The sequence below is a fragment of the Barbus barbus genome, assembly GCF_936440315.1.
Source record: "Barbus barbus genome assembly, chromosome: 8".
In the NCBI taxonomy this organism is placed as follows: Eukaryota; Metazoa; Chordata; class Actinopteri; order Cypriniformes; family Cyprinidae; genus Barbus; species Barbus barbus.
Window position 1 is genome coordinate 13,440,623 of NC_136736.1, and position 22,075 is coordinate 13,462,697.

At 41.2% G+C, this 22,075-nt stretch overlaps 1 protein-coding gene across 6 annotated transcripts in view; it reads left to right on the plus strand.

The window, feature by feature from the left end:
• Window positions 1-22,075, plus strand: part of LOC306873898 (progesterone-induced-blocking factor 1-like) — a 51,787-nt gene that overhangs the window by 26,224 nt on the left and 3,488 nt on the right. For all 6 annotated transcript variants that reach the window (XM_079423430.1, XM_079423431.1, XM_079423433.1 and 3 more), the window contains one exon: window positions 21,337-21,467. In XM_079423430.1, coding sequence (XP_079279556.1) covers window positions 21,337-21,467 — 131 coding nt within the window. The remainder of the gene's footprint in view (window positions 1-21,336; window positions 21,468-22,075) is intronic.

A 22,075-nucleotide genomic window follows, 5' to 3' on the forward strand; every position in this document is an offset into this window, starting at 1 on the left:
CGCTCCAAGGACAGTGCAATTATAAAGAATACAAATATTAAGAAGAAGTACAAACATAAAATAAAATAAAAGATAAGATAAAATAAGATAAAAAAAATAAATATAAATGTGCAGGTCAGTATGTTGTTGACAAATAGTAATGAGAGGAATGTGCAAAAAATAATGTGCAAAAGGTTGTACAGGGTATTTGAATAGCAGCAATATGAGGTAGAGAAAAATTATGAATAGCTTATTGATATATGATATTTACATGGAGAAAAATTATGAATAACTTATTGATATGGTGATATTACATGGAGTCAAGTGATATTATGACACAGAGTTAGAGTTTAGGAGCCTGATTGCCTGGGGGAAGAAGCTCCTCCTAAGTCTCTCAGTTTTTGCCATCAGGCTACGGAAGCGCTTACCAGATGGAAGCAAAGTGAATAGCCGGTTACCAGGGTGATTAGAGTCCTTGAAGATTTTAACAGCTCTATTTTTGCAGCGTTTGAGGTAGATGTCCTGCAGAGAGGGGAGAGCAGACCCTGAGATGCGCTCAGCTAAGCGCACAACTCTCTGTAGAGCTTTGCAGTCCTGATTGGAGCTGTTTCCATACCACACTGAGATGCACTGAGTCAATACACTTTCTATGGTCCCTGAATAGAAAGTTTTCAGGATTGCTGGTGAGACCCTGAATTTCCTCAGCTGTCGCAGATGGTACAGTCTTTGCCTGGCTTTCTTAACCTGTGTTTGGATGTGTGTAGTCCAAGTCAGGTTCTCGGAGATGTTTACGCCGAGGTACTTGAAGCTACTCACCCTCTCCACAGGGGTCCCACTGATCCTGAGAGGAGAGTAGGGCTGCTGCTGTCTCTTCCTAAAGTCCATGATCAGCTCTTTAGTTTTCCCCACATTCAGAGAGAGACAGTTGTCCTGGCACCATGATGTGAGTCTCTCTACCTCATCCAAGTATGCGGTCTCATCGTTGTTGGAGATGAGGCCCAGAACCACAGTGTCATCAGCGAATTTGACAATGGATGTGGAGCTGTGAGAGGACACGCAGTCATGCGTGTAGAGAGAGTAGAGCAGGGGACTCAGGACACAGCCCTGTGGGGCTCCTATGTTCAGAGTGATGGAGTTTGAGGTGAACTGGCCAACTTTCACCACTTGAGGTCTGCCGGTGAGGAAGTCTTGAATCCAGTCACAGAGTGAGGAGTTTAGGCTGAGGTCTGTGAGTTTAGATGCCAGCTTGATGGGGACTATAGTGTTGAAAGCTGAGCTATAGTCAATGAAGAGCAGCCTTACATAATTCCCATTGTTGCTGTCCAAGTGTGTGAGGGAAGAGTGGAGAACGTGAGAAATGGCATCGTCCGTGGATCTATTTGGGCGATAGGCAAACTGAAGAGGGTCCAAAGTATCAGGGATGGAGGAGCAGATGTGGCTCTTTACAAGTCTCTCAAAAACCTTCATGACTATAGATGTGAGGGCAACTGGGCGATAGTCATTCAGGCAAGAGGGTTTATTGTTCTTTGGCACAGGGATAATAATGGATTTTTTTAATGGAGTGGGAACCACGGAGGTAGCAAGGGACTCATTAAAAATGGAAGTGAACAAACCAGCGAGCTGATCGGCGCAGGACCTCAGAACACGGCCGGTTATCCCATCAGGACCGGCTGCTTTCCTGACGTTCACTCTCTTTAACGCCCTCCGAACCTCATCCTCCGATACGGTGATTACAGGATCATCGCTGCTCTGCCTGCTGCTTCCTGACGCGCCGCCGCCGTTGCCATCGAAGCGGCTGTAGAAGATGTTTAACTCATCGGCCAGCAACGGATCTGCTCTCACCTCCGCGGAGGATTTGTTTCCGAAGTCACAGATGGTCCTCAGTCCCTGCCACATCCGTCGAGAGTCGTTGAGCTGGAAATGAGACTCAATTCTCTCTCTGTATCTGTGTTTAGCGGCTCTTACTGTGCGTCGGAGAGCATAGCACGATGCTTTGTACTCGCTCGTATTCCCAGACAGAAGAGCCTCATTGTAAGCGGCAGTGCGTGTGTTAACCGCGGCACGGATTGTTCTGTCCACCCACGGTTTCTGATTGGAGAATGTCCTTATCGTTATTGTTTCTGTAGCTTGCTCGGTTAGCGTGTTTACAAAACTTAATGCTACATCCGTGAACTCGCTGACGTCAGAAGAACTCACCCGGAACATGTCCCAGTCGACGTCATCAAGCGCCGCCTGCAGCATAGTCTCTGAGTGGGAGGACCAGCGCGTCACTACTCTCTGCACCGGAGGTTCCTGAACGAGCCTTTGTTTGTATCCCGGTGTTAGAAAAATTGTGGCATGGTCCGATTTGCCAAAAGCCGGTAGTGAGCGGGCTTTGTAGGCATCCTTGAACTGAGTGTAGCAATGATCCAGTGTGTTTGGTCCTCTAGTTGGACAGGATACATGTTGATAAAAGTTCGGCATGACCTGCTTGAGGTTGGCTTTGTTAAAGTCCCCGCGATGATAAAGGCAGCGTCAGGATGTTTGTTAATGTAGCCGCTGAGCACATCGTGAAGCTTAGACAAAGCCAAGCCGGTGTCCGCCTGTGGTGGAATGTACACAGCAGTAACAATGATCGATGAAAACTCCCGGGGCAGATAAAATGGGCGGCAAATAATGGAAAGATGTTCCAGATGAGGCGAGCAGGAACGCGACAGAATGGAGATATTCCTGGGATCACACCATTTCTTGTTGATCATGAAACATACTCCTCCACCCCTGGATTTACCGGCCTCTGCTGTTCTGTCCGTCCGAAAGACAGAGAAGTTATCACTCGGCATTATAGCAGTGTCCGGGACCGAGGACGAAAGCCACGTTTCTGACAAACAAAGGATGTTGCAGTCCCTTATGTCCCGTTGGAAACTAATCCTGGCTCTAAGATCGTCCATCTTATTCTCCAAGGATTGGACATTAGCAAGGAGAATGCTTGGAAGAGGAGGACTGTGAGCCCTTTTCCTGAGTCTGACTCGAATTCCAGCACGCTTCCCGCGGTGTTTCTTGATCCGTCGCCTCGGGGGGTTATTGGTCGTCTCCGCGTTCCGAAGAATCTCCAGAGGCCACGCAGGATTCGTGGATAAAGTGTCCTGAAGCAGGTTGGTGTAGCGGTTTCCAATGTCCAAATGTGTTTCTATGTTGTAGGTGATCAGTGCCGACGTGAAATGTGTAAAAAGAGAAAGTAAAAGTAGGTAAAAAAGTAAGTTTAAGCAAAATCTCAGTGGAGCGACCCGAACGGCGTCCGAACACAGCGGCGCCATCTTGGTTCTTGGTTCTAATGTGGTAGTTAGCAAGTTTTGCGACTTAAGTTTACAGTCTGTTCGTCACTGCATGGAAGAGAGGGGCGGGGTCAGCAGAGCTCATTAGCATTTAAAGCGACATGAACTAAAAAACAGCTTGCTGAAAACAGAGCTGTATTTGACAGGGTAAAAAGGGTGTTTTTTTACACTACCATTGAGAAATTTTAACCAAAGTATGTTATAGACTTTTCATTAAGACCCTAAAGAATCATATCAACTTGTGGAAAATGGGCATCCGATGACCCCTTTGAAGGCAGAGCCAAGTAAAATGTAAAGGTTTCCCCAGCTTGCCATTTTTAAAGCAGAGGGATGAAATGCTGTGGTAAATTTGTGCAGTCTGAACGGTGTGAAATTAGGGTGGTACAGGATTAATTAATTTAATTAATCTACATTGTCTCATTAATCTGACACATCCTTACTTCACAGAGCACTTCAGTGTTTCTTGCTCTGTTTACACTGCTGCCGCAGACTCTATAGAGCAGGGGTGGGCAAACTTTTTGACTCGAGGGCCACATCAAGTTTTCCACTTTAAGTAAGGCGCCGCATAATATGTTTGACACATTAAGCTTTGATTTTTTTTTTCTTTTTTTTTTATTCTAAATTGACGCTCACTACTATACTGTGTGTATACTTGTACATACGTGGCAGTTCTTTTTTTTGTACCATCTCTACCTATTTTTATGAGCACTTTGACACAGATAAGTTGAATTGGTGTACAAGTCGATGTATAAGACCCATTTTATAAATTCATTCAGAAATAATGTAAAATAAATGAAACGTTTACAAACATTAGAAACATGGTTTTTATTTTCCCCACCCTCCACAAAAAATCCTGTAAATTTAGCAGTGTTCAGAATAGAAAAAAGAACAAAAATATAAGTAAAAAAACCAACACAAATTATAGTGGCATTCACTATAAAAATATTATAAACGCCCAGCCTTAAATATTTATTGCGAAACTGAAACTAGCGGCGTGGTTGCTGGAAAATGCACAAAACAAACTCACTTGCCTGTTCTCATTCCTTACCAATCCTAATGTGCGCGCTTTGCACTTGACCTTGATTGCTTTATATAAATCGCCTTGGAAATTGCAGCACGTTTCAGATTAAAAAAATGCAATTTATAATCCAGAAAACAGTACTATATGCAGACAGGAAGTTGAGCAGCTGGCTGTCTGGTGCAGTCTTAACAACCTGGAGCTGAACACGCTCAAAACTGTGGAGATGATAGTGGACTTCAGGAGAAACCCCCCTGCTCTCCCCCCACTCACCATCATGAACAGCACTGTGACTTCAGTGGAGTCATTCAGATTCCTGGGCACCACCATCTCTCAGGACCTGAAGTGGGACAATCACATTGACTCTATTGCGAAAAAGGCCCAGCAGAGGCTGTATTTCCTCCACCAGCTAAGGAAGTTCAACCTGCCTCAGGAGCTGCTGAAACAGTTCTACTCTGCAATCATCGAGTCTGTCCTATGTTCTTCTATAACTGTTTGGTTTGGTTCAGCTACCAAAACAGACATCAGAAGACTACAACGGACAGTTAGGACTGCTGAGAGAATTATCGGTGCCCCTCTGCCCAGCCTCCAAGAACTTTACACCTCCAGAGTGAGGAAAAGGGCTAAGAAAGTCACTCTGGACCCCTCACACCCAGCTCACTCTCTCTTTGTACTGTTGCCCTCTGGCCGGCGCTACAGATCACTGAGCACCAGAACAGCCAGACACAAGAACAGTTTTTTCCCCCAGGCCGTATCCCACCTGAACAACACATAACACACCCCGGTACTGTACATCTGTAAATAACTCATCAAACCTTCATCTGTACATAGGACACATGCACATTCACAGTTCTGTCTATGGCCAAGTCTCTTTTCTGTATATTTTTATTTTTATTACTATTGTTATTCTTAATTATTGTATATTCTCTTCATTAGTGTTCTTTATCACCTTAATTATATGTTGTCTGCACTATGTTTGTACTTTCTGTACTGGTAGCTCATAACACCAAGACAAATTCCTTGTGTGTGCAAACACACTTGGCAATAAAGCTCTTTCTGATTCTGATTCTATATCCATTTTCATAAAAATGTGTGTGGAAAACAGAAGAAAGCCTATCTTTGCAAGATAAAATGACAAATTATTTCCATGTTTTCCCCACAAAATTACAGCACCCATGAGCAGGAGGATAACGGGATAATGCTGGCATTTGTTCTGATACTGGAAAGTCTACAGAGCATTTTAAGCATTTTTAAAACAGTTCCAATACAAGGCAGTTTTCAAAACAAATGAACACTTTCACATTTTTAAAACAAGTAACTTATTTACAATTGTGCAAGTTTTGTAGCGTATATTTTGACTTTTTATTTTGTATTTGCTGTGCGGCTTGAAGACGGTGTCTAGACTAGGTTCCTATCTTTGGTGAAGCCGCGTGGAGAGCCGCTTCTGAAACGTGCAGCGGATTGACTGGAGTGGACGCGATCCGCTCCGGTGGCCGCGTCGGAGCAGTGGGACAGTGTAAATCAGGGGTTATATACTGCACTACAGGCTACATATCAGTAATATCTATTGTATATTACTGATATTGCATCAAATTACCTATTTGGGAACAACTGCCTCACGCGCTAGATGAAAACGCCCGTAGTTTGCCCACCTTCTGCAGATTCTTATCATTTTTAAAAATCCCTTGCGGGCCGCCACAGGTGTGATAGCGGGCCGTAGTTTGGACACCCCTGCTATAGAGCCATGTCAGAAGCAGCCATGTGAAAGCTGTGTTTGCATTCTGAATTGAATGTGGTGTGATTTAAAAAAGAAGTCTATGTACCACAAAATAATGGAAAGAAAATATGCCTTTTGAGTTTTTTTTTAGTAGTAGTATAGTGTAGTCTGACACATGATCAAATGACTTTCGATTAATCATTCAAAAAAAAAAAAAAAAAAAGTTACTGGTTTGAATTGGTCTCGGGACCAAATCAACTGAATCATTTAGAGCAGTTACTGAATCCACATCTGACTCACTTACTGATCTGTGAGTCATTACTTTCAGGTAAATGTTTCAAAATTAAAGTATGTAGAGTTTGTGATCAATCAGTTGACAGTGGGTAGAGTAGTTAACAATACACACACGCATAGCTTGTGCTTGAGAAATGTGAAATGCTTTGGGAGGGGCTCAAGGGGGGTGGGGGGCTTCATGTAGGAATAAATTGAGAGCCATTGAATGGCATAAAGGGTAATATAAACTAGTTGTTTTGGTTTTGACCTTCATATGGTCTTGTTAGATGCATTTGAAAAACAAATGCATTCATTTCGCTTTCTGCATTCATTATAAATCTGTTTACTAAACCCCAATGACATCAAACCCGCATCCTTATTGCAATGTTCAAAACAACTAATTCTTTGATCAACCCATATTTTGAAATTCCTATTCTAAAAAGATAAAAAAGCACCAGTGTTGTGGATGAAAGAAACTCCTGAACAAACATCAGCTGTATGAATCTGTAATCTGAATAATCAAGGGGTTGTTAGTTGTCATTCATTTTCACCCTTTTTACAAATTGCTTAGTACACTTCTTTTTATTTATTTTTTTTTATTTTTTTTAGAAATTAATACTTTTAATAAGCAAGGATGCATAAAATGTATCAGAAGTGACAGTAAAAACATTTATAAGGCTTCACAAGATTTCTATTTCTATTTCTTGCTCTGTTTACACTGCTGCCGCAGACTCTATAGAGCAGGGGTGGGCAAACTTTTTGACTCGAGGGCCACATCAAGTTTTCTATTTCAAATAATAATTGCTGAACTTTCAATTCATAAAAGAATTCTAAAAACATTTAGCAGTTTCACAAATATTAAGCAGCAATATTTTCAACATTGATGTGACACTGGATGTAGACATGTATACTGGAGTAATGGCTACAGAAAATGAAAGTTTGCATCAAAGGAATAAATAACATTTTAAAACGTATAAAAAAAGTGATTTAAAGTTGTAATAATGTTTCACAATATTACTGTTTTTGCTGTGTTATAGATCAAAGAAAAGCAGCTTTGGTGAACATAAAAAAAGTTATTTCAAAAACATTACCAACCATTGAACAGTGGTGTACATCTGGGCCATATGTCTAGATTAGGCTGTTCAGTTATGCATATTTAAATTGGGAAGTCTTAGTCCTTTTGATCAGTCCAAAGCACAATTGTCAAGGCTTGTTGTAGGGATTTTACAATGCTAAAAACATCGATGCTTTGGTTGAAACTGAACACATAGGAATGTATTCTGATTGCATTTAATTATACTCTAGCAAGAGAAAGTGCTATATAAATACATATGAAAATCATAATATATACAGTAAATCCTGTAAATGAGAAAGACAGTTGCTCTAAATAATTTGGATCAGCTTTTAATAAAGAGACATCACAAGTCTATGCTTGTTCCTCTCTGCCCTCCTACACCACCGTTTAACCCTGGTACACTCAGTTCTCGACCTAAAGTACTATGATTCATGAATAAATGAACAGGGGAAGTCGTGGCCTAATGGTTAGAGAGTCGGACACATAATCCAAAGGTTGCGGGTTCGAGTCTCAGGCCTGCAGGGATTGTAGGTGGGGGGAGTGAATGTCCAGCGCTCTCTCCACCCTCAATACCACAACTGAGGTGCCCTTGAGCAAGGCACCGAACCCCCAACTGCTCCCCGGGCACCGCAGCATAAATGGCTGCCCACTGCTACGGGTGTGTGTTCACGGTGTGTGTGTGTTCACTGCTGTGTGTGTGCAGTATGTCACTTCACTTCACTTCAGATCCAATCTTTTAAAAAAGGGTAATAATACATTGATCGATTGCTTCTGTCTGTCGTGCTGCTGAGAGGTTTGCGATTGTAGCTCCGTACAGCTTCGCTTTTCTGTTGAATCTCTCTTACTTTCACTCGCTGTTGTTTAAAGTGGTAATATATAACTTAATTTCCACCATATTTCTGGTATTATCTATAGAACTAATCTAACTAATTTGATCGTTTGCTTTTTAAAAACACGCGTGCAGCGCATTAGTCGGGGAAGTCGTGGCCTAATGGTTAAAGAGTCGGACTCGTAATCCGAAGGTTGCGGGTTCGAGTCTCCGGCCGGCAGGAATTGTAGGTGGGGGGAGTGAATGTCCAGCGCTCTCTCCACCCTCAATACCACGACTGAGGTGCCCTTGAGCAAGGCACCGAACCCCCAACTGCTCCCCGGGCGCTGCAGCATAAAATGGCTGCCCACTGCTCCGGGTGTGTGTTCACAGTGTGTGTGTGTGTGTGTGTTCACTGCTGTGGGTATGTGCACGTTGGATGGGTTAAATGCAGAGCACGAATTCCGAGTATGGATCACCATACTTGGCTGAATGTCACTTCACTTCACTTATTAGCATTCGTTAGCTTGTCACTCGCTGTTCCATTCGCATTTCTATTCATGCCTATTATTGTTTTCTTTTTTCTCGCTCCGTTTTGCACAAGTTCATCAAACAACAGTGGTAAGCGAATCATTCTATCACGGTGAGTAATGACTTCTTCTCCTGCTATTGTTGTTTGCACTGTTTGCCACATGTACAGTTTATCTCTCTCTATTGGCAAAGAGGGATTCACGTGATAAATGCAGGGAAATACTTAGGCTGACAGAGAAGATTTCAGAATTCAGATCCAAACTTTAGTTAAGGACAGTAAGAATGTGAGGGCTGTAGATACTGCTTTGGATGCGAAATAGCTCAGGGAGTCCTGTACATTGTTCGGTTCCGGTAGAGCCCGTGCAGCAGGGCAACTGGGTGACTGTGAGGCGGCCTAGTCGCGGGTCAAAACGCCACTCTTCCGTTCTGATCAAAACATCAAACAGGTTCTCCCCACTCAGTGATGCACCCACTGAGAAACCTGATGAAAGTGCTCTATTTTTTGGCGATTCTATTGTACGGAACGTGAAAATAGAGACACCAGCCCCCATAGTCCAATGTTTACTGGGAGCCAGAGCACCTGACATCTTGGCAAATATAAAAGTGCTGGCTAATGCTAAACGTAAATTCAGTAAGATTATTCACGTCGGCACTAATGATGTTCGACTTCCCCAGTCGGAGATCACTAAAAAATAATGTTAAAGAGGTGTGTGAACTTGCAAGTACGATGTCAGACACTGTAATATTCTCTGGTCCCCTCCCTGTTTACTGGGGTGATGAGATACATAGACTGTCGTCACTCAATGGCTGGATGTCTAAGTGGTGCCCGCAGAATAACATAGGCTTCATAGACAATTGGAAGAATTTTTTGGGCAGACCTGACCTGTTGAAAAGAGATGGTGTTCATCTCTCCTGGGGTGGTACCGCTCTTCTCTCTAGAAATATGGCACATGGTCTTAGAGTTCGTACTTGACTAACTGGGGCCCAGGTCAGGAAGCTGACAGACTGGCTAAACCAATCGTCTGCTAGCCGCTTCACGTCACAGAAGTCAGTTAATTCTCAGCACATAGAGACTCTTTCACCTAGATATCACACTATAGAGACTGTGTCTGTTCCCCGAACTAGAAAATACAGAAAACATCCAAACCAAAGTAAGAGTAACAATTTAATTGATGTTCAACAAATAAAAAACAGATAAACAAATGATAAAGCTTGGCTTATTGAATATTAGATCCCTTTCTACAAAAGCACTTTTTGTAAATGATATGATCACTGACCATAAACTAGATGTGCTCTGTTTGACAGAAACCTGGCTAAAACCAGATGACTACATTACTTTAAACGAGTCTACCCCCCACGATTACTGTTTATTGTTTACTGTTTACTATTTATAGCAATTTTTTCAGTATTTCTCAGAGGTCGGGTTTCGGGATAATTTGTTCGAAGTAATGGTGCTTCATATAACGTTATCCAAAGAAACAAGTGTTAATGATAAATCCCCTGCGATGTTTGTACTGGCTACTGTATACAAGCCACCAGGGCACCATACAGACTTTATTAAAGAAATTGCTGATCTTCTATCAGAGGTAGTGCTGGCTGCAGATAAAGTCCTAATTGCTGGTGATTTTAATATCCATGTTGATAATGAAAGAGATTCGTTGGGATCAGCATTTATAGACATTCTAAACTCCAATGGTGTTAAAGAACATGTTTCAGGACCTACTCATTGTTGGAATCATACTCTAGATTTAATACCGTCATACGGAATTGATGTCAGTGGCGTTGAAATATTGCAGCAGAGCGATGATATCTCAGATCATTATCTAGTTCCATATAGCTAAAGCTGTAAAGCCAACTCCTTGTTACAAATATGGTAGAACCATCACTTCTACCACAAAAGACTACTTTATAAATAATTTTCCTAACTTATCTCAATTCCTCAGCACATCCAATAGCTCAGAACAACTTGATGATGTAACAGAAACTATTGACTCTCACTTTTCTAGCACTTTAGATACGGTTGCTCCTTTACGCTTAAGGAAGATTAAGGAAAAGAGTTCAACACCGTGGTATAATGAGCACACTTGACCTTCGGGTTACAAGTCCAGCTCTCTATCCATTAGGCCACGACTGCCCCTTCCTACAGAAAAGCATTAAAAACTGCTAGATCTGCTTACTTTACGTCTCTTTTAGAAGAAAACAAACACAACCCCAAGTATTTATTTAATACAGTGGCTAAATTAACAAAAAATATAACATCAGCAGGTGCCGACATTACCCAGCAGCACATTAGTAATGACTTTATGAACTATTTTACTTCCAAGATAGAAACTATTAGAGATAAAATTGTAACCATGCAGCTGTCAGCCACAGTATCGCATCAGAACAATTCCACTCATTTTCTTCTATTGGATTGTATAAACTTGTTAAATAATCAACCTGTATTTTAGACCCTGTTCCATCTAAGCTCCTAAAAGAGGTGCTTCCAGAAGTAATAGATCCTCTTCTGAATACTATTAACTCATCATAGTCATTAAGATATGTCCCAAAAACCTTTAAACTGGCTGTTATTAAGCCTCTCATTAAAAAAACACAACTTGACCCCAAAGAATTAATTAATTACAGACCGATCTCGAATCTCCCTTTTCTGTCAAAGATATTAGAAAAGGTAGTATTATCACAACTATGTTCCTTCTTAGAGAAAAATTATATATGTGAGGATTTCCAGTCAGGTTTTAGACCATATCATAGTACTGAGACTGCTTTCATTAGAGTTACAAACGACCTGCTTTTATCATCTGATCGTGGTTGTATCTCTCTATAAGTGCTACTGGATCTTAGCGCCACATTTGACACAACATTTCGACCACCAGATTCTTTTAAATAGACTAGAAAATTATGTTGGCATTAGAGGAAGTGCACTGGCATGGTTCAAATCATACTTATCTGACCGCCATCAATTTGTGGCAGTAAATTAAGAGGTATCATACCAGTCACAAGTGCAGTATGGAGTACCTCAAGGCTTAGTACTTGGCCCCTTACTTTTCATGCTTTACATGTTACCCTTGGGAGATATCATTAGGAAACATGGTGTTAGCTATCACTGTTATGCTGATGATACTCAGCTCTATATTTCTTCTAGGGCCGGGACTTTAACGCGTTAATTTAGATTAATTAATTACACAAAAATAACGCGTTAAATTTTTTTAACGCATTTTAATCACACTTATTTTTGCACCGCGGAACGTTTCTCACTGGATGAGTTTCGGCGGACCGATTATACTGGAGCACCAACTAGCGTTCAGACTAAAGGCTGTAGGCGTTTCTCAATGGCTGTGTCCAAATTCAGGGTCTGCATCCTCCTTAGGATCCTTCCTACCCGGTTGAAGGAGGAGGGATCCTCCGACGTCCGCAAAACCCGGAAGTCGGTGTTTGTGAATTTGGACAGCCTACCCTTCTTTCAGTTCCCTCCCTTACCCGTTGCTCATATCCTGTCGCCTAGCAACCGTGACAGCGCCAAGCAAGAAGCGGGAAAATGGACAAACAAAGAGTTATTCTCCTCATTTTAATTCTTTTGGAAGAAATAAAGCAATTAAATAAATACTTTCTTTGCTCGTTGTCGGAGAGTTTTTTATATCAGACTACAAGACAGTCACATCCAGGTAAGCCATTATAGCCTATTTTTTATTTGTTTTTAAGTATTCTACTAATTTCTCCTACAAATTCATTGAGCCGAAGCATAAACTTTAGCTTGTTTTGTCAGAGAAACTCCTCTCCCACTCTACTACCGCTCGCTTCATCCGCCATTACGCTCTGCCGAAAAGAATTATGGGATAGGTAGGACGGGAAAGGATCCACCCATCCTTCCAATTCGGGGAAAATGAGGACGTATTTGTGGGCCGCATTTGAAGGATCCTACGAATGTGGACAGCCTTCGTCGTGGCGCTGTGACGTAACATCCTTCAAATGAGTACTCCGAAGGATGCAGACCCTGAATTTGGACACAGCCGTTGTCAAGGAAGGATCCTCGGAAGCCAGAATTTCGAGGATGCTACGTCATCGACATCCGTCGAAGGACTGTTCCAATGTCGAGGATCCTCGGAATTTCAACCAAGGACTGAGTCCTTCGTTCGAAAAATATCCCATACACAGGAAAGGATGCATAAGTGTAGCCTTCGCGCTCTTCGCGCGCTAAAATCACCCACAATCCTATGCGCGCAGCTTTGCTATCTTGCTCAAAAATTCAAAATGTCGGACGTTAGCGGAGTCGGAGCGCCAACGGGGCAATATGCGTTCAAATGTAAGTATATTTACAAATTACAAATTACTTAAAAAACATTTTTGTATTAAAGTATTACTACCGTATTGATATTATAAATTCTAGAAATTACGTTATTGATTGCTGTACAGCAACCAAACCAGTAATGTTTGCACTTCCATTTTTCAGCGCCAAAAGCGGACCGTTTCACTGACGTAATGACGCAATAACGTGCACTTGCTAGCCTGTTCCATTTACGTGTTCTCCGAATGCTTAAGAGGAGCCTCGCCTAGCCTCTGAAGGAAGTGACTTGGAAGGACCAGTCCTGCCAAGGACGTATCCTTGACATTGAGAAACACCTCCTTTCTCAATTCCAAGAACGCAAAGAACGGACTTGCGTTCTCGTGGAGACCGGTCTTGCCAAGCTTCCTTGGAAGAACGAACTCGGAAGGACGCGAGAACACAGAACGCACACTTATGAGAACTGAGATGTACTGCGTTCTTGCTTAACTGACCGCATAGTCTCAGCATAAGCAGCGGCCAATGAACAATAAATATTACAAAATGTCATAACTTATTAAAACATTTCATACTATTATATATATTACTTTCATATAATTGTATTGTTTTATGCATCCTCAGTTTCAAGAACATATCCGGGCACTTTCATGCATCCTCTATACTTGCGTTCTTGAGAATTGGAACTGAACTTCGACGGTTAATGATGACGTAGAACGAGAACACAAGGACGCAAGATCGCTGAAGAACGCATATTGAGAAACAGCCAAAAACAAACCACAGTGAACATGGACAAAGAAGCTGATGAGACCGCTTTGGTTGGCCCTGTGGATGGGAAATTTAAAAATCCATATAAAAAAACTTACTTCTCACTGTTCTCAGGTCAAATATTTATATGTGATTAAAATGCGATTAATTTCGATTAATTAATTACAAAGCCTCTAATTAATTAGATAAATTTTTTTAATCAAGTCCCGGCCCTAATTTCTTCGTGACCTGATGAAACTTGCCAATTTGCAACCTAGGCAAACTTTTTGATAGCAATATTTCCTTCGAAAAAACATGTTTCTAGCATTTGTAAAACTGCATTTTTCCATCTTAAAAATATATCTAAATTACTACCTATGCTCTCAATGTCAAATGCAGAAACATTAATTCATGCATTCATGACCTCGAGGCTAGATTATTGTAATGATTATTGTAATGCTCGCAAATGTCCAATCCTTGGAGAATAAGATGGACGATCTTAGAGCCAGGATTAGTTTCCAACTTTGTTTGTCCGAAACGTGGCTTTCGTCCTCGGTCCCGGACACTGCTGTTATGCCAAGTGATAACTTCTCTGTTTTTCGGATGGACAGAACAGCAGTGGCTGGTAAATCCAGGGGTGGCGGAGTGTGTTTCATGATTAACAAGAAATGGTGTGATCCCAGGAATATCTCCATTCTGTCGCATTCCTGCTCGCCTCATCTGGAACATCTTTCCATTATTTGCCGCCCATTTTATCTGCCCCGGGAGTTTTCATCGATCATTGTTACTGCTGTGTACATTCCACCACAGGCAGACACCGGCTTGGCTTTGTCTAAGCTTCACGATGTGCTCAGTGGCTACATTAACAAACATCCTGACGCTGCCTTTATCATCGCGGGAGACTTTAACAAAGCCAACCTCAGGCAGGTCATGCCAAACTTTCATCAACATGTATCCTGTCCAACTAGAGGACCAAACACACTGGATCATTGTTACACTCAGTTCAAGAATGCCTACAAAGCCCGCTCACTACCGGCTTTTGGCAAATTGGACCATGCCGCCATTTTCCTCACACCGGAATATAAACAAAGGCTCGTTTGAGAGACTTGTAAAGAGCCACATTTGCTCCTCCATACCTGATACTTTGGACCCTCTTCAGTTTGCCTATCGCCCAAACAGATCTACTGACGATGCCATCTCTCACGTCCTCCACTCTTCCCTCACACACATGGACAGCAACAATGGGAATTATGTAAGGCTGCTATTCATTGACTATAGCTCAGCTTTCAACACTATAGTCCCCATCAAGCTGGCATCTAAACTCACAGACCTCGGCCTAAACTCCTCACTCTGTGACTGGATTCAAGACTTCCTCACCGGCAGACCTCAAGTGGTGAAAGTTGGCCAGTTCACCTCAAACTCCATCACTCTGAACATAGGAGCCCCACAGGGCTGTGTCCTGAGTCCCCTGCTCTACTCTCTCTACATGCATGACTGCGTGTCCTCTCACAGCTCCACATCTATTATCAAATTCGCTGATTATACTGTGGTTCTGGGCCTCATCTCCAACAATGATGAGACCGCATACTTGGATGAGGTAGAGAGACTCACAACATGGTGCCAGGACAACTGTCTCTCTCTGAATGTGAACAAAACTAAAGAGCTGATCATGGACTTTAGGAAGAGACAGCAGCGGCCCTACACTCCTCTTATGATCAGTTGGGACCCCTGTGGAGAGGGTGAGTAGCTTCAAGTACCTCGGTGTAAACATCTCCGAGAACCTGACTTGGACTACACACATCCAAACACAGGTTAAGAAAGCCAGGCAAAGACTGTACCATCTGCGACAGCTGAGGAAATTCAGGGTCTCACCAGCAATCCTGAAAACTTTCTATTCAGGGACCATAGAAAGTGTATTGACTCAGTGCATCTCAGTGTGGTATGGAAACAGCTCAAATCAGGACTGCAAAGCTCTACAGAGAGTTGTGCGCTTAGCTGAGCGCATCTCAGGGTCTGCTCTCCCCTCTCTGCAGGACATCTACCTCAAACGCTGCAAAAATAGAGCTGTCAAAATCATTAAAGACTCAAATCACCCTGGTAACCGACTATTCACTTTGCTTCCATCTGGTAAGCACTTCCGTAGCCTGATGGCAAAAACTGAGAGACTTAGGTGGAGCTTCTTCCCCCAGGCCATCAGGCTCCTAAACTCTAACTCCGTGTCATAACATCACTTGACTCCATGTAAATATCAATATATCTATAAGCTATTCATAATTTTTTCTACCTCATATTGCTGCTATTTAAATACCCTGTACAACTTTTTTGCACATTCCTGTTATATTACTATTTATGTCAACAACATACTGACCTGCACATTTATATTTATATTTTTTATCTTATCTTTTATTTTATTTTATTCTTTTCTTTTTCTTAATATTTGTATTCTATACAATTGCACTGTCCTTGGAGCGGACCTGACTTACATTTCACTGCTGGTTATACTCTGTATAATTGTATATGTGATGAATAAAAAATCTTGAATCTTGAATGCTTTATTGGGTGGTTGCTCTGCACGTTTAATAAACAAACTCTAGGTGGTTCAAAATGCAGCAGCTAGAGTTCTTACTAGAACTAGGAAGTATGACCATATTAGCCCGGTTCTGTCAACACTGCACTGGCTCCCTATTAAACATCGTATACATTTTAAGATTTTGCTAATTACCTGTAAGGCCCTGAATGGTTTGGCACCTCAGTATTTCAGTGAGCTCTTATCGCATTATAGTCCTTCACATCCGCTGCGATCTCAAAACTCTGGCCATTTGATAATACCTAGAATATCAAAATCAACTGTGGGCGGGAGATCGTTTTCCTATTTAGCGCCCAAACTCTGGAACAATCTACCTAACACTGTTCAGGAAGCAGACACACTCTGTCAGTTTAAATCTAGATTAAATACCCATCTCTTGAACCTGGTTTACACATAATACACTTATCGCATTTCTATCATTCAGATCTGTTAAAGGATTGTTAGGCTGCATTAATTAGGTCAACCGGAACCGGGATCACTTCCCAAAACACCTGATGTACTTGTTACATTGTTAGAAGAATGGCATCTACGCTAATATTAGTCTGTTTCTTTCTTATTCCGAGGTCACCGTAGCCACCCAGATCCAGACTGTATCCAGATCAGATGGTCACTGCAGCCACCCGGATCCAATCTGTATCCAGATCAGATGGTGGATCAGCACCTAGAGATGACCTCTACAGCCAGGACACCTAGATGAGCCCCAGAGACTGATCCCCAGTGAAGACCCTGTCTCCAAGACGGCCATCGGGACAAGACCACAGGAACCAGATTAGTCCATTGCACAATCTGATTCTGTTTTAGCCTAGGTTTAAACTGCTGATTTTGTCTGGCCAGAGGAGAATGACACTATTTTGACAAACTATTTCCCAGTCTAAACTGTACTGTAAAGCTGATATAAAGCCACCCAGCTTTATATCAAGCCGATGTAAAGCTGCTTTGACACAATTTGCATTGTTAAAAGCGCTATACAAATAAAATGGACTTGACTTGACATTGTCCCCAAGGCAATTATCATTGTCGTATTAGGAGGGTGCTGAGACAAAAAGTGCTGAACGGTTTTGTTGTATGATCATATATTCTAAAAAAAACTGGCTATTAGAAAATGGCCAGAGGGAGGAAAACATAATTGCATTGTTTAAAAAAAATAATAAGAAAAATCACTTGATATACATGACTTGCTTCACAGACATAGCATTGGAGCTTTTCCTTTCATTTACGTTTAAAGCTGTCATAACAAGATCATAGCAGACCGTAACTGTCGTGCTTGATGTTCTCACAAAGCACCTGAAACATTGATGTGTTGATGTACAGTATTTGGCCCGTGCGCTTGTGCTGTTTACATGCATAACGTTTCCCAGTCGCGTGTTTTAGCCCTTATAGGAATGAAGCGATTGTCCTTTTCCTTTGCCCTATCAGATGCACACTCCTCAGCCAAGTGGAAGAGCCGTTGAGCAGTGTTAATGAGGTTACCGTGAACCTGGCCTCCGCTGTTAGCAAACAGACTTTTACTATGTCAGACATGACTGATTGGCACTTTGTATGTCTTTTGTAATTCACTGAGGATGAAAACCAAATTTTCTTTACAAAATTCCTTTAGATTGCTCAATTAGCCACCCACACAGTGGAAGCCTCTCGTTGCATGCAGACTTTCAGAGTCCGCCACACCCTGCCACAGCAGCCCAAAGATAGCAAGATCTTACCTGTGAACTGGTCCACAACTCATCTTCTGTGTCATGCTCTATATCTTATCAACCTTGACTGTCGCTGACTGATGGCTTGACATAATAACAATGGCAGAGGGGATTATAATTGATCAGTTAAAGGACTGTGCTTTAGATGTGTACTTTTGATGATCAGTTCATGTATGTCTGAAACAAAAGCAAAGACAATATTGTGCAATATCCTGCTTGCAAAATTGTTTACTACAAAGAAATAAACCCCCTATAAAAGTCTGGCATCAGTAAAAAAAAAATCATGTTTTTGAAAAATTATCTTATCAGAATCAGAATCAGAATGAGCTTTATTGGCCAAGTATGTTTACACATACAAGGAATTTGTTGTAGTGACAGAAGCTCCACAGTGCAACAGAAAGACAGTAACAGGACAGGACACAGGTAATGAAACAAAATAACAGGAAATAGCCAATAACCAATGTACAAAGCAGCAAAAAAAATAAAAAATACACAATATATAATATATAATATAGGCGACTATGTATGTACAGGTGAAGTATGTGCAAATTAGAAATGAGAAAATAAAATAAGTGAGTGTGGTGAATGGATAATGTATTAGTTGTGTGTTCTACGTTTATTTATTGAGTGTTCATGAGATGTATTGACTGAGGGAAGAAACTGTTCCTGTGTCTGGTCGTTCTGGTGCTCAGAGCTCTGTAGCGTCGACCAGATGGTAACAGTTCAAAGAGGTTGTGTGCTGGATGTGAGGGGTCCAGAGTGATTTTACCAGCCCTTTTGCTCACTCTGGATAAGTACAGTTCTTGGAGAGTGGGGAGGGTTGTACCAATGATTCGCTCAGCAGTCCGGACTACCCTCCGTAGTCTTCTGAGGTCAGATTTGGTAGCTGAGCTGAACCAGACAGTTATTGAGGTGCAGAGGATGGATTCAATGATGGCAGAGTAGAACTGTTTCAGTAAGTCCTGTGGCAGGTTGAACTTCCTCAGCTGGCGAAGAAAGTACAGCCTCTGCTGGGCCTTCCTGACAATGGAGTCAATGTGAATATCCCACTTTAGGTCCTGAGAGATGGTGGTGCCCAAGAATCTGAATGACTCCACTGCAGTCACGGTGCTGTTCATGATGGTAAGTGGGGGGAGAGCAGGGGGGTTTCTCCTGAAGTCCACGATCATCTCCACAGTTTTGAGCGTGTTAAGCTCCAGGTTGTTGAGACTGCACCAGACAGCCAGCTCCTTAACCTCCTGTCTGTAAGCAGACTCGTCACCGTCCTGGATGAGGCCGATCAGTGTGGTGTCGTCTGCAAACTTCAGGAGCTTGACAGAGGGGTCTTTAGATGTGCAGTCGTTGGTGTAGAGGGAGAAGAGCAGTGGGGAGAGTACGCAGCCCTGAGGAGCTCCAGTGCTGATGGTTCGAGTGCTGGATGAGAATTTGCCAAGCTTTACTAACTGCTGTCTGTCTGTCAGGAAGCTGTTGATCCACTGGCAGACGGAGGTGGGGACGGAGAGCTGAGTTAGTTTATTTTGAAGGGTTTCCGGGATAATGGTGTTAAAAGCAGAGCTGAAGTCCACAAACAGCTTACCAAAGCTGCATTAAAATATTATATAAATAAATATTATATAAAAATAATATTACAATAATTTAAATGTCCTTCATAAATCATTCTAATATGCTGATTTGCTTCTCAAGTAACATTTCTGTTGAAAAAAAAAGTTGTGCTGCTTATTATTTTTTGATTATTTATTAATTTATTTTTAAAGAATAGAAAGTTCAAAAGAACATTTATTTGAAATAGACATTTCAATATTTATTTTTTTATAAGAACGTAAGTCTTTACTGTTATGTTTGAGCAGTTTAGTGCATCCTTTCTGAATAAAAGTATTTTTTAAAAAGTATGTTTTCTTACTGACATTTAAACGATGTTTGTGTGTGTGTGTATACATATTATATATTAAAAGTAAATACAAACACTTAACAATTGAACTATATATTACTAAAAATGAAGTTTTTGGTAAATGTAAGCTTGAAATAAATATATATATATATATATATATATATATATATATATACACACACACTCACTGGCCACTTTATTTGGTACACCTTGCTAGTATCGGGTTGGACCCCCTTTTGCCTTCAGAACTGCCTTAATTCTTTGTGGCATAGATTCAACAAGGTGTTGGAAACATTCCTTAGAGATTTTGGCATGATAAGGTTTGAAGTGTTGTGCGTTCAGAGATGGTATTCTGCATACCTTGGTTGCAACGAGTGGTTATTTGAGTTACTGTTGCCTTTCTATCATCTCTAACCAGTCTGCCCATTCTCCTCTGACATCAACAAGGCATTTTTGTCCACACAACTGCCGCTCACTGGATATTTTCTCTTATTCGGACCATACTCTGTAAACCCTAGAGATGGTTGTGCGTGAAAATCCCAGTAGATCAGCAGTTTTTGAAATATTCAGACCAGCCCGTCTGGCACCAACAAACATTCCACGTTCAAAGTCACTAAAATCCCCTTTCTTTCCCATTCTGATGCTCGGTTTGAACTTCAGCAAGTCGTCTTCACATCTAGATGCCTAAATGCATTGAGTTGCTGCCATGTGATTGGCTGATTAGCAATTTATGTTAGCAAGCAATTGAACAGGTGTACCTAATAAAGTGGCCAGCGAGTGTGTGTGTGTGTGTGTGTGTATGTATGTATGTATGTATGTATGTATGTATATTTATATATATATATTTATTTATTTATTTTAGATTGGTTAAATATTGCATTAAACGTAAAAATATGGAAAATGAACATTTTACAATTAAATAAAAAATGTAGTATTGGTCCGTCCAAACATGAAGTGAATCTTTTCAAATTTTGCAAAAAAAGAAAAAACGAAACCAATTTGAATTAGGTGCGTTTCCATCTAGAAACCAACAGTAAATAAAACACCATCAGTGGAAACAGCCGAATAGTTAGGTGGGTTTAATGTTCGTAGTCAGAATTTATTCAGCAAATGCATTTCCATCTCTCATTATTCGCATTAACTCTTTTCTGCACAAGTTACAAACCACCTCAAGTAAGCGTAAAAATGTATTTATTTATTTTAATTAAGGGATTTTTTTCCCCCGAAATTTGCCATCTCCATCACCCGTTTCTGATGTGATGCTTCAAAATGCTCATAAAAACAGCGTGATGGAAACATAGCAGCTGTTCTATCCCTTTAAAAAATACTGTAATTGTGGTCAGACTTTACGACTTTTGCTTCAAACTCCTAATTTGCTTCTTTTTAATGGTAACCAAAGTGTCATTATTATTATTATTATTTTACTTTCTTTCAGTTGGAGGCGGCAAACCAGCTGCTTCAGCAGGCACAGCAGCCACACAGCTACCTGATTGAGGCCGTGCGACAGAGAGACACTCAGATCCAAACGCTGAAAGAACGTCTCACGCGATTAGAAGAGGAAGTAAGGTAAAAGGGAAGTAAATGATTATCACAGATTTAAGGATACATCCTGTTTTTAAAACAACAGCACCATTTAAAATCTTTACAAAGCTTTTATTTTGAATGGATATAGGTGGAGTCTTCATAGAATCATTGCCATTGTTTTGTAACAATAGTCACAACAGTTTCTGACTAATAATATGCATTGCATTTGTATTGGCCTAGGAAAGGTAGTAGGCAATATCTGAAATAACTTGAATACATTCCAGCTCATTGAGGAGCAAAGGTAATGCACCTGTCAATAAAGGTCAGGCTCCATCTGATAGCTTCTCCGTAGGAGTGCATGTGCGTGCATGTATGGCTAGATGTTTTTTTTTTTCTTGGCTCTGTCACGTGTCAATGACTGCTGTAATCCCATACCTGTATGTAAACTGTACATGCAGGTTTTCTCCTGTATGTGTCTTTAGGGATCCACCTGGGGCTAATGTGAAAAATATGCAAAGGAATCTCCTAAATATCAGTTACAAGGCTACTTGTGACTGGGGAGGATTGTTCTTGAATAAGGATCATTTCAAAACTTTTGACCTTTAAATTGAAGTGATGGAGAGGTTAGTCTCAGTGAACGTTACCTGTTC